Here is an 11,659-nt window from a genome sequence, read left to right on the forward strand (position 1 = left end):
AGTATCGCGTATTATATGTATACGTGCATCGTGCCGCGAGCGGAGACGCGTTTGATAAAACGCGCGTTGTTAGTCCCTCTCCTCCGTCCCGGAGTGGAGTGCGCGGTCGGGCGACCAAGTGAAGGAGCGAGCGAGCGAGCGAGCGAGCGAATGACGGAAAGACGGAAGGACAGAAGGACGGACGGACAAACGGACAGCGAGGCGAGAAAGAAAAGCGGGAAAGAAGGGCGCGAAGAAGAAAGTGTGAGCGACGACCGAGCGATAACGACCGGAGAGCGAGCGAGAGAGAGAGAGAGAGAGAGAGAGAGAGAGAGAGAGAGAGAGAGCAGCCGCGACGACGGCCGTCGGGGTCGGGAACGTAAAATGCGTTCGGCGGGAACTCATGATGACCGGCGTGACCGCGTGACCGCGATGGAGGATAGACCACGGCGGATATATCGTAAATGTAAGTATTACATTTATGTCACACGTGCATGGAAAGTGGCCTATCACACACGCGACGCGTGCGTGATAGGCCACTTTCCACGCACTTACAACATAAAATAGGGTATGCAACACGTGCGTGAATTTTCATCTTCCAGCACTTGTATAAATTCAGGGTTGGGAAGTAACGCATTACTTGTAACGTCGTGACCATTACCGTTATGGAAAAACGTCATGTCATTACCAAATTGTTACTATAAAAAGATAACGGTAATGGTAACGGCGTTACAAGTAACGCGTTACTTACAATTAGTACTGTTTTATGAATGGATACACTTCCGTGAAGCGAGCGCATCGAAATATAATATAGAGGCACGTGGCTCACGAATGTATATCCTTGTAAAAAAACGGTGCTGATTGGATAAACTTTATTTATATATAATTTATTACAAATATAGTAATTTTTTTTTTATTTCAGCCAAAAGTGAGGAAGGTGTGGCGAATAAGCTGCCGCCACCGACCCCATCGACGACGACAGCAACGGCGAAAATGCCGCCTCCGCCATCGATGACGACAGCAACGGCGAAAATGCCACCGCCGCCTCCGCTATCGACGACGACAGCAACGGCGGCAATGCCGCCGCCGCCTCCGCCATCGACGACGACAGCAAATGCGGCAATGCCGCCGCCGCCTCCGCCATCGACACCGATGCCACCGACGATGACGCCACCGCCGTCGCCACCACCACCGCCACCGACACCGTCGCTACCACAAGAAGAGAGAAAGCGAGCGAGCGCAATGCATAAGGTAAGTAGAGTAAGGGCCGCTACAGCAATGTAGCGAGCGTGCGTGCATGCGTAAAATGATTCACCCTATACATATACAAATTTTATTTTACAGATCGCAAATCATGTGGTGCGTCGAGCGCTGCAAAACCAGCGGATAAACCTCGCCGGGAAGAACATGAAGTACGCCGGTGGAGTACACGCGCAGTCAGCGTATACTCCACCGACGGCGTACACGCCGCCACAGCCAGCATACACGCCGCCACAGCCAGCATACGCGCCCCCATACGCGCCCCCATACGCGCCCCCATACGCGCCCCCATACGCGCCTCCATACGCGCCCCCATACGCGCCGCCATACGCGCCGCCATACGCGACGCCGTACGCGCCGCCATACGCGCCCCCATACGCGCCCCCGTACGCGCCGCCATACGCGCCACCATACGCGCCGCCGTCGGCGTCAAGATGGCCTTATATATAGATTAAATTATAATAAACTTATAAACTTATATAAATAGAGTTTCTTGTCCTATATTACATTACCGTTTTTCTTTCTTCACATATACTCTAGAATTCTAACACCACTCTTCCAGAAAATCCTGATTTTACCAGACTAAGAGTAGCTACCTAGTGTACTTGTAAGAGAGAGAGAGAGAGGGACAGGGATAAGAGAGGGAGAGAGGAAGAGAGAGGAATAAATGGGTGCATGCAAATTACATACATAGGAGAGAAAGGAATAATACGAGAGATATATGTCCTTGTCTAACGAGGCATCTGTACGACATATCTCTCAAAGCTCGTTGTTTGAAACGGCTTCATAGATCGCAAAATCCTTTTACAGGAGTAAAGTTTATGTATTAATGAAGGGTGGGATTGTAAAATAATTAGTAATAATTGAAAAAAATGTAAAAATGTCTAACGCGATATCTGTACCACATGGGCCCGCTTCTCTAACGAGAAACGTATGCGCAAACACTGCTCTAACAGAAAGGCTGCAAATTGATTGGCTATCGCACAGTTTTTAGCCAATAAGCTTGCAGCTTTTCTGTTAGAGCAGAGTTTACGCATACGTTTGTAGATAGAAAATCGGCCCCATATCTTTCAAAGCTCGTTCTCTGAAACGGCTTCATAGATCGCAAAATCCTTTTACAGGAGTGATGTTTAGGTACTAATGAAGGGTGGGATTGTAAAATAATTAGTAATAATTGAAAAAATGTAAAATGCCTAACGAGATATCTGTACCACATATCTTTCAAGCTCGTTCTCTGAAACGGCTTCATAGATCGCAAATCCTTGTACAGGAGTGAAGTTTAGGTACTAATGAAGGGTGGGATTGTAAAATAATTAGTAATAATTGAAAAAAATGTAAAAATGTCTGACGCGATATCTGTACCACATATCTTTCAAAGCTCGTTCTTTGAAACGGCTTCATAGATCGCAAAATCCTTTTACAGGAGTAAAGTTTAGGTACTAATGAAGGGTGGGATTGTAAAATAATTAGTAATAATTGAAAAAAATGTAAAAATGCCTAACGAGATATCTGTACCACATGGGCCCGATTCTCTAACGAGAAACATATGCGCAAACACTGCTCTAACAGAAAGGCTGCAAATTGATTTGCTCTCTGTCGCACAGTTTTTAAGCCAATAAGCTTGCAGCTTTTCTGTTAGAGCAGAGTTTACGCATACGTTTGTAGATAGAAAATCGGGCCCCATATCTTTCAAAGCTCGTTCTCTGAAACGGCTTCATAGATCGCAAAATCCTTTTACAGGAGTGATGTTTAGGTACTAATGAAGGGTGGGATTGTAAAATAATTAGTAATAATTGAAAAAATGTAAAAATGTCTGACGCGATATCTGTACCACATATCTTTCAAAGCTCGTTCTTTGAAACGGCTTCATAGATCGCAAAATCCTTTTACAGGAGTAAAGTTTAGGTACTAATGAAGGGTGGGATTGTAAAATAATTAGTAATAATTGAAAAAAATGTAAAAATGCCTAACGAGATATCTGTATCATATATCTGTCCTGGTTCGATTGCTGTGTAGAAACCAGACAATGTAGCCAACCCCGAAACTGCCACAGCTGCGTGCGCCATCTCGCCATCTCTCGCAAGATCCGTGAACTACTGCTGTGACATAATTGCTGCTCTGCGTGAATATTTTTGTGAAAAATATACACGATCGTTTCAAGCTCTCATTTTTATTCCAGGCTTTCAATCTCAATTTCAAAGGTACGTTATTGTTTGTGCAGGTCTTCTGAAGGGTGGGAAAGTTTAATTTCGTACATATTACGTATACAACTGTTTATATCAGAAAATAAGGTTTTGAGGTGACAGCATTTTAAAATTTTTTTCAATTATTACTAATTATTTGACAATCCCACCCTTCATTAGTACCTCTACTTTACTCCTGTAAAAGGATTTTGCGATCTGTAAAGCCGTTTCAAAATGAGAGCTTTGAAATGAATTGTCGGTAATTTGGACGGCTTTAGCATCCCCTTAAGTGTTTGCCCGATGTCTGTGCGACCACCGAGCCCCACCCTGATTGTTATATCGCCCGCCACCGGCGGTCGCGAGCCTTACGGCGAATTTGCACGATTTATTTTCGTACGCTTGACTCGGATGAATCATCGAAAGAATGAATCGCGTGAACAACAACGCCGCCGCTCGTGAAACAAAGGACCGGTCGCTGTTATTTTGAAACAAACCGCGCGCGCGCAACGACAAACATACCTCGCCGCGAGGCATCGGAGACACAGACAAAACGAAGAGAAGGGCGTTAGATGTTACAAAATGTTATGAGAGACTGGGGTCGAAAGATTTTCTCTATACGCGGAATAAGAGAAGGGTCGCGGACCGCGACAGATTGGGAAACGTTATTCCAGACTTCTACCAGGGCTGCATATTTCATGGACGCATCGTCGAATACGAGAAGATTGCATCTGTATATCCGTTCCTTCCTTCCTTCCTTTCTTCTTTCCTTCCTTTCTTCCTTCCTTCTTTCTTTTCTTCGACATGCCGCGCGTCTGCGCATGGACCGTGCATACTACGTCGACAAATCGTACGTGGTTCCTGTCATGATACCGCGCGGTCGACAATGTTGCATCGTTGCGATGATAAGCCTTATCTCTCACAGTCAGCGGCGATTCAGTCGTTCGCGGCAAATACCACGACGCGCCGATAAGAGGTCGGTCTCGAATAGTCCTTCGCGTCTCTCAAGTTTCGCCTTATTTACGAGAACGGTCGTTTTACGTAAGATTCACTCCGATATATCTCATCGGAATCGTACGTGTACACGCAGTTGGTAAGAGAATATTTCTTCTCCGTATTTCTTCTTCGTCTTCAGGCACGAGAGCTCACACCGGATACCGAGTAATTCCGAGTACAATTTCGTACAAGAGCTCCCCCCCAACGCCCGCGACTTGACTTTTAACGTTTGATTCTAAACTTCATATTTCGGCAAGAAAAATTTCGGCTTATTTGAGGGGGGGGGGGTGGCTTCCAGGTTCTTTAGGTACAAAGTATCAATCTGTCCCTCACCACAGGCACTTAAGAGATTATGGATATCGTGACGAAACCACACAAAGAGACAAGCACTCGGCTATGCCACGCGACGCCATTGCGTAACGTAAAAATTGCGAGATTTATGGAAACGTTGGACATGGGCGATGCGCGCCGTTGCCATCGCTGTTGGCAGGATTCGCCTTACTCGCGATACGAAGGTTTTTAAACGCAGTCACACAAAGGTGACATAATGTCTTATGGAGGCTAAAAACCGTAGCGCCCGCCGTCGGACATTACGATTTCTAGGAGACTCCCCATGCGGGCTCCACCTATCGACATTATTTACTTATCGTCTACACCACGTTAGTCCACAGGACTAATTGCTAGAAGCCGGAATTTAAAATTTAAATGGCGCGGAATATTACAGAACGATGCGATCATTCGCGTCGGCTTTCCTTTATGCAGTCAAATGCTTCAAAGGGTCTGATTAAGGCGAATTTTTGGTAGAAATCTTGAGGAGGCTTGTCATTATTTGATGAATCACATCAATAAGAAAAAATTGAATTAAAATTAACAAATGGCAGCTATTATTAAGAAAAAATTAAATTTTTTAATCTTTTTACAATAACAATTAATATCTAAAATGAAATATTTTTACAGAGTTGTTCATGGTTCACCTGAGAGGATGAACAAACATTGCTTTAAAATTTCAAATTGATACGAACGCTTAGTTTCGGAGAAATTACTGCAAAAGCTGAAAAATAAAATTTGGAGAAAGACGCGTTTAACTACAGTTTACACAATTAATAATACTTACTTTATACAAAGGAGTGTTAGTACTTTCGAAAGACGAAAATTTAAAAAAAAAAATCGAAAATCTGACCCCAGTTCCCTTAATTCGCTATTTGTGATGTTTCTTTTCTTTAGATTCCATACTATTCAATCTTTAATACATTTTAATTAAATATGTCTCTAAAAATCATCCTATAACATTCTTTCATATTTATGTATATTGTATTATAATTTTGTTTTGTTAGGTAGGTATTATAATATTTATGCCGCGGATCCCAAATGCGTTTATTCTGTTATTTGACGTTCATTCGCGAGAAATCGAATTCGTCTCCGTCTTTCATCGGCGATTCTCGAGTGGTGTAAATGGGTCTTAATAGGGAGCCAGAAATCTGCGCTACGTCTCGCTACCAGCTTAATGTGCGCCGTCCGAAACGAAGAACGCGAGAAAGAAGGAGAGAGAGAAGGCAAGATGTATCGCGCGCACGCTGTTGACCTGCGGGAGTAGTTCGTGCGGTTATGTCGTAACTTTCACAATGAGCGTGTTTGTCGTCGCACATCGCAGTGCCGACCGTCGTCGGCGACTATCGGCAGTCGCTCGGAGGTGCGATCGGCGATCTTCGTACGTTCGGTTACAAGGATCGGCTTCTCTCGGTGGATATCCGCTCGTCGTCCTTAGAGTCCCTTTATAAGAGTCTGGACAGACTTTGGGAGTGCAAACAACATGGCGTGAATGTCACGTATATAGGGACTCTATCTAGACGCCCTAGATGGAAGAAAACACTATGGCGGGATACCAACAAAAAGGACTTTCTTCGTGCGATGAACCAAGATGGCAACCAACCACCCGGCAAAAAAAAAGTTTTTGTGAAAAATCGTAAGAGTGGCCCGTACGACCCTTTTCATCCAATACCATTCCGCTCAACTGTTATATATGGAATGCCATTTATAGTTTCATTCCTCTCGAGGGCGAGTTGCTTTTCAAGCTCGCCTGCCATTATCATACTTTCCATGGCTTTTTTTCAAAATAATCGATTAACATTTTCTCGACTTTTTATGTACGTCTTTCAGACATACACGGAACATTTATACCCGCACAGAACTCTTCCAGTTGGGCATAACCACTCCCTACTGTTATAGTTGTGGCTACTGCACTATTATTAATATCTACATTTTCTGCGGATTCTGTGGGTTCTGACCATATGTGTCTTCATAATTGCACATTTGGCATTTGAAAAAACAACTGCGTCAGCAACCACAACGACGAGACGAGAATGTACAAGTTTCCCAATCTTTAAATTGGCACTCGATTCTTCGCGCATGGTTGTCAAAAATTCTATGCATCTCGTTCCACATAAAAGATATGTCGACAGATGCGACGGCCTTCAGGCAGATTTTCTTGGATACGATTTGCATCCATAAGGCCTTCATTATCAATAACGAGATTTTCGAGATTATCCTCGCTATGTGGAACTTTTTCTACAAACATACCTTGTACATTTGCTCCATAGCCTTGCACTGCATTACCTCGGTACTGATATTCGAATCCTATCTTGTCGCACAGTGTTTCCACTGATTCGACATATTCCATGGACTCGTTTCAGTTACGTTGTAAGCTCTGTATCTCTTCCATCTTCAATTGTTGCATCTTTGCCACCTGCCGCCTGCAAAAATAAATAAACATATAATATCGAAATGCATTTTTTAAACATTACCTCGACAAAGATATTATTTTATACGAGGAGAACAATTCTTTGCTTATTTATTTCATTATTACAAACTTATTATAAACGTTGAAATATTATGTCTACAACAATTAATATATCTAAAGTTAAGTACAGCCAAAACGTCTCCGGAAATTAAATTAACCAGCTGACGATGAACGCATCTGGTACTTATTACAATTAAACAGCTCACGATAAACGCCTCTGAAAATTGTAATAGCCAGTTCACGATAAACGCCTCTGACAATTTAAGTAACCAGCTCACGATAAACGCCTCTGAAAGTAACCAGCTCACGATGAAACGCATCCGGTCCTACTTATTACAATTAAACCAGATCACGATTAACGCCTCTGAAAATTGTAGTAGCCAGCTGACGATGAACGCCGCTGAAAATTGAAGTAACCAGCTCACGATGAACAGCATCTGGTACTTATTACAATTAACAAGCTCATGATGAAGCCTTTGATATTATTTTTACAATTTACTAACTACTTTGTTACTACTAACGTTTAAAAAATTAAACATATGTTTTTTTTTTTACATTATAAGCTTTATTTTGTAATTTTTATATTGTCCGCTCCGATATTAAAAAAAATACCCCCGAGCACCACCAAAAATTGTTCTCCCCCTATTGACAATGAAAGAATCAACCCAATCACCCGAAAACTCTGCCCCCCCCCCCCCCCCCCCCACCAACAAACTACACAATGTCCAGAGAAAGGTCGTAATCTCGGAATCCATTAGATACGGACAACCCCCCTCGCTCCCGAAAAGTCAATCACCATCCTCCAAAATCTTGGAAATGCAGACAATGTTCGAAAATCATAATCTGTGAAATATGAGCCAAACCCTGATCCGGACAATGTATCCGGTTAAATTATGACAAAGTGGAATATCAAAATTCAAAAGAGACAGAAAGAGAGTGACAAAGTATTTCAGATTGTTTCGAACTTTTTCACAACTTTTGAAAATTTACGAGTCAGTTGCTATATATATTCGATTAAATTACGTTCTTACAATAAAAAGAAAAGACAAAAGGAATATGTGTGAATATGTGTGCCTTTGTGTGTGTGTGTGTGCGTGCGTGGAGGAGTGCTGGTGTGTGTGGTGTGCGTGCGATCGGTACGAGTGAGTGTGGTGCGTGTGCGTGGTGTGCTGTGAGTGTGAGTGGTGGCGTGAGTGTGCGTGGAGTGTGAGTTGAGTGTGAGTGAGTGCGTGAGGTCGAGGAGTGATGAGTGCGTGTGCGGGTGAGTGTGAGTGAGTGTGAGCTGAGTGTGAGTGACGTTGCAGGTTGAGTGTGCGGGAATGTGAGTGAGATGTGGAGTGGAGTTGCTGCGTTGAGTGTGGGGCGTGTTGAGTGAGTGTGGGAGTGCGTGAGGCGTGAGTGTGTTTTGTGCGTGCGTGTTGAGTGAGGCTTGTGCGGAGTCGTGAGTGGTGGTAAGTGCGTTGCGGTGTGCGTGCGTGTGCGGGCGTGTGAGTGCGGTGCGTGAGTGTGGCGTGCGTGTGCCGGAGTGTGCCGTGCGTGTGCGTGCGTGTGCGTGCGTGTGCTGGTGCGTGTGCGTGGCGGTGTGCGTGCGTGTGCGTGCGTGTGCGTGCGTGTGCGTGCGTGTGCGTGCGTGTGCGTGCGTGTGCGTGCGTGTGCGTGCGTGTGCGTGCGTGTGCGTGCGTGTGCGTGCGTGTGCGTGCGTGTGCGTGCGTGTGCGTGCGTGTGCGTGCGTGTGCGTGCGTGTGCGTGCGTGTGCGTGCGTGTGCGTGCGTGTGCGTGCGTGTGCGTGCGTGTGCGTGCGTGTGCCGTGCCGTGTGCGTGCGTGTGGCGTGCGTGTGCGTGCCGTGTGCGTGCGTGTGCGTGCGTGTGCGTGCGTGTGCGTGCGTGTGCGTGCGTGTGCGTGCGTGGCGTGCTGGGCGTTGCGGGGGCGTTGCGTGTGCGTGCGTGGTGCGTGCGTTGCGTGCGTGGGCGTGCGTTTGCGTTGCGGGTGCGTGCGTGTGCGTGCGGTGCTGCGTGTTGCGTGTGCGATGGCGATGCGTGTGCGTGCGTGTGCGTGCGTGTTGCGGTCGTGTAGCGTGCGTGTGGGGCGTGCGTGTGCGTGCGTGTGCGTTGTCGTGTGCGTTGCGTGGGCCGTGCGTGTGTGGGCGTTGTGTCGTGGCGTGCGGTGTGTGCTGTGTGTGTGTGTGTGTGTGTGTGTGTGTGTGTGTGTGTGTGTGTGTGTGTGTGTGTGTGTGTGTGTGTGTGTGTGTGTGTGTGTGTGTGTGTGTGTGTGTGTGTGTGTGTGTGTGTGTGTGTGTGTGTGTGTGTGTGTGTGTGTGTGTGTGTGTGTGTGTGTGTGTGTGTGTGTGTGTGTGTGTGTGTGTGTGTGTGTGTGTGTGTGTGTGTGTGTGTGTGTGTGTGTGTGTGTGTGTGTGTGTGTGTGTGTGCAGCGTAACATATATCTTACATTGTTATCTATATGAATATATATATATCAATCTAAGATATCATATATGTTACGCTATGTATTTTTCTATTTCTTTTTATTGTATAAGAATTATACATTAAAAAATATCTGACAAAATTGTCGAGACAATTCTGAAATACTTTGTCTACTCTTTCTCTTTTAAATTTTGAGATACGGTGCTATCTTGATATATTCAATTTACTTTATAATTTTTCCCGACACATTGTCCCATTTCTTCTATTTCAAGATTATAACCTTTCGGGACATTGTCACGTTTCATTTCAAGATTTTGACTTTTCGGAACTATATACGAGTTTTCAAAATTCGGCACATTTTTCTTCGCGACTTTGCATGTCCACCAAAAGCTGGACAGCAAAGCCGTAACAAAGTGTTTGCGTTACATTAATTGTATTAAATTAAATTAAATTATTATTAACAAACGTTTCGGTCAGTCATTACACCATCTTTAGTGTAGTACGTCAAAATATTTAAACCAATAAACAATACAAAAGATGAAAATTTTAAGACAGTTATGTAAAAAAAACTGTAAAAGCACGATTCTCGTCATGTATGAGTGACAGTTTTCATGACTGTCTACAAAGAAAAAGGCTCGTCTACAATGACCGTAATAGTATGTAGTAAAAAATAAGCAGCTACTGACAAATGAGATTTTTCAGTTTAAGAATATTCGACTGTGGTTAAATAATTCTTACTGCCTATGTCTTATTGCTTGCGTCTTACGGCTATTGTAGAATTTTACATTTTCACATCGATCTATTTAATTATTTTACTTTTCCATACGGACGAAACGAGAAAAAAGTCTTAATATATTGTTATTAATATGCTATGCGAACAATGCGTTTATAACAAGTTTTGTATTGGTTATCAGTTTTCATATTTTGACGTATAACACAGAACATGACTGACCGAAACGTTAGTGAATACTAAATTAATACACTGTTACGGCTTTGCTGTCCGACTTTTTATAAGTTATAACGTATATCAAAAATGTACAAAGGGCACTTTGAAATAAAGACTGTGGCCTCTAAAATATTTTTTTTTTACTTACTCTACATTCTTTTTCGCGAAGCTAAAGTAATTTAAAAGTTAACATTTTCCGATAAGAAATAAACGTTTTCAAAAATGTTGTCAACCATTTCAATCCTTTTCTATTTTTAATAATGTAAAACAACAACAATATAATAAATTAAATAAACTTTTAAAAGACTTAATTTTTTTATTCAGTTATTATTGTTATCTTTGGATGCATCTCGATAGAGCGGATCACGCGGAATCAGATCACAGGATTGTTCTGTGATCGCCCCTTTCAAAAAATCTGTCGAAACGCTCCCGTGATTAGTGATCTGCTCATTCCGCTTCTGCGTTATCCACTCTATCGGGATGCACTATTATACAGTACTGAATGGAATTGTTTCTCGTCGAAAAATCACACAGTCAAAGTCTTTATTCTTAGGCTGCGGTCCACTTGACGCTACAAATGCTTTGGAGCGTCCTTCTCCTCCTTCTTTCTTCATTGAAAGAAAAGAGAAGAGGAATGCTTCGAAGCATTTGTAGCGTCAAGTGGACCGCAGCCTTAAATGCCTCTTGTACATTACTATTATTTTTCCGCCTCAGACAGATATATGATTGTGTATAACATACCTTCTTGCCCATCCTTTCCTTCGGGAAAGTCGGCGGGTGCTTAGATGCTTGTGCCGATTGTCTTCCTTCATTTCTAATGTTGCTAAGAAAAAGATACACAAATATTATATAATAAATCATTGCTGCATATAATACAAAATTAATATTTCATAAATGACATGAGCAATACTTACGAATGACAATAGGATCGTAGAATATATTTCTTTGACTTCCTGTCACACGACACAATCTACACGTCACGACGTGCACGAGAAGCGAGATCTGTTACGAGAGAAAGATCGTCTAACAGCGTGCTGTCCGGCCCGCTCGCGACACGATACGCGCATTCATTTGTTTACG

At 43.5% G+C, this 11,659-nt stretch overlaps 1 protein-coding gene across 1 annotated transcript; it reads left to right on the top strand.

The window, feature by feature from the left end:
- Nucleotides 1–6: 6 nt before the first annotated feature.
- On the top strand, nucleotides 7–1,712 carry LOC143898886 (uncharacterized). The gene is made up of 3 exons (XM_077408671.1): nucleotides 7–445; nucleotides 902–1,230; nucleotides 1,324–1,712. The coding sequence occupies exons 1-3, from the start codon at nucleotides 16–18 to the stop codon at nucleotides 1,687–1,689; spliced, it is 1,125 nt and encodes a 374-aa protein (XP_077264797.1). The 5' UTR covers nucleotides 7–15; the 3' UTR covers nucleotides 1,690–1,712.
- Nucleotides 1,713–11,659: the final 9,947 nt, after the last annotated feature.

Source organism: Temnothorax americanus, unplaced genomic scaffold, assembly GCF_048541705.1.
Source record: "Temnothorax americanus isolate GAGA-0224 unplaced genomic scaffold, ASM4854170v1 Scaffold242, whole genome shotgun sequence".
Lineage (NCBI taxonomy): Eukaryota > Metazoa > Arthropoda > Insecta > Hymenoptera > Formicidae > Temnothorax > Temnothorax americanus.

Excerpts from the sequence above, each read along its gene's own strand:
- LOC143898886 (XM_077408671.1), top strand. The coding sequence starts at position 16 with ATGTATACGTGCATCGTGCCGCGAGCGGAGACGCGTTTGATAAAACGC. Across the intron at positions 446-901 it reads ACGGCGGATATATCGTAAAT|CCAAAAGTGAGGAAGGTGTG; the intron begins GTAAGTATTACA and ends TTTTTATTTCAG. Across the intron at positions 1,231-1,323 it reads GAGCGAGCGCAATGCATAAG|ATCGCAAATCATGTGGTGCG; the intron begins GTAAGTAGAGTA and ends TTTATTTTACAG.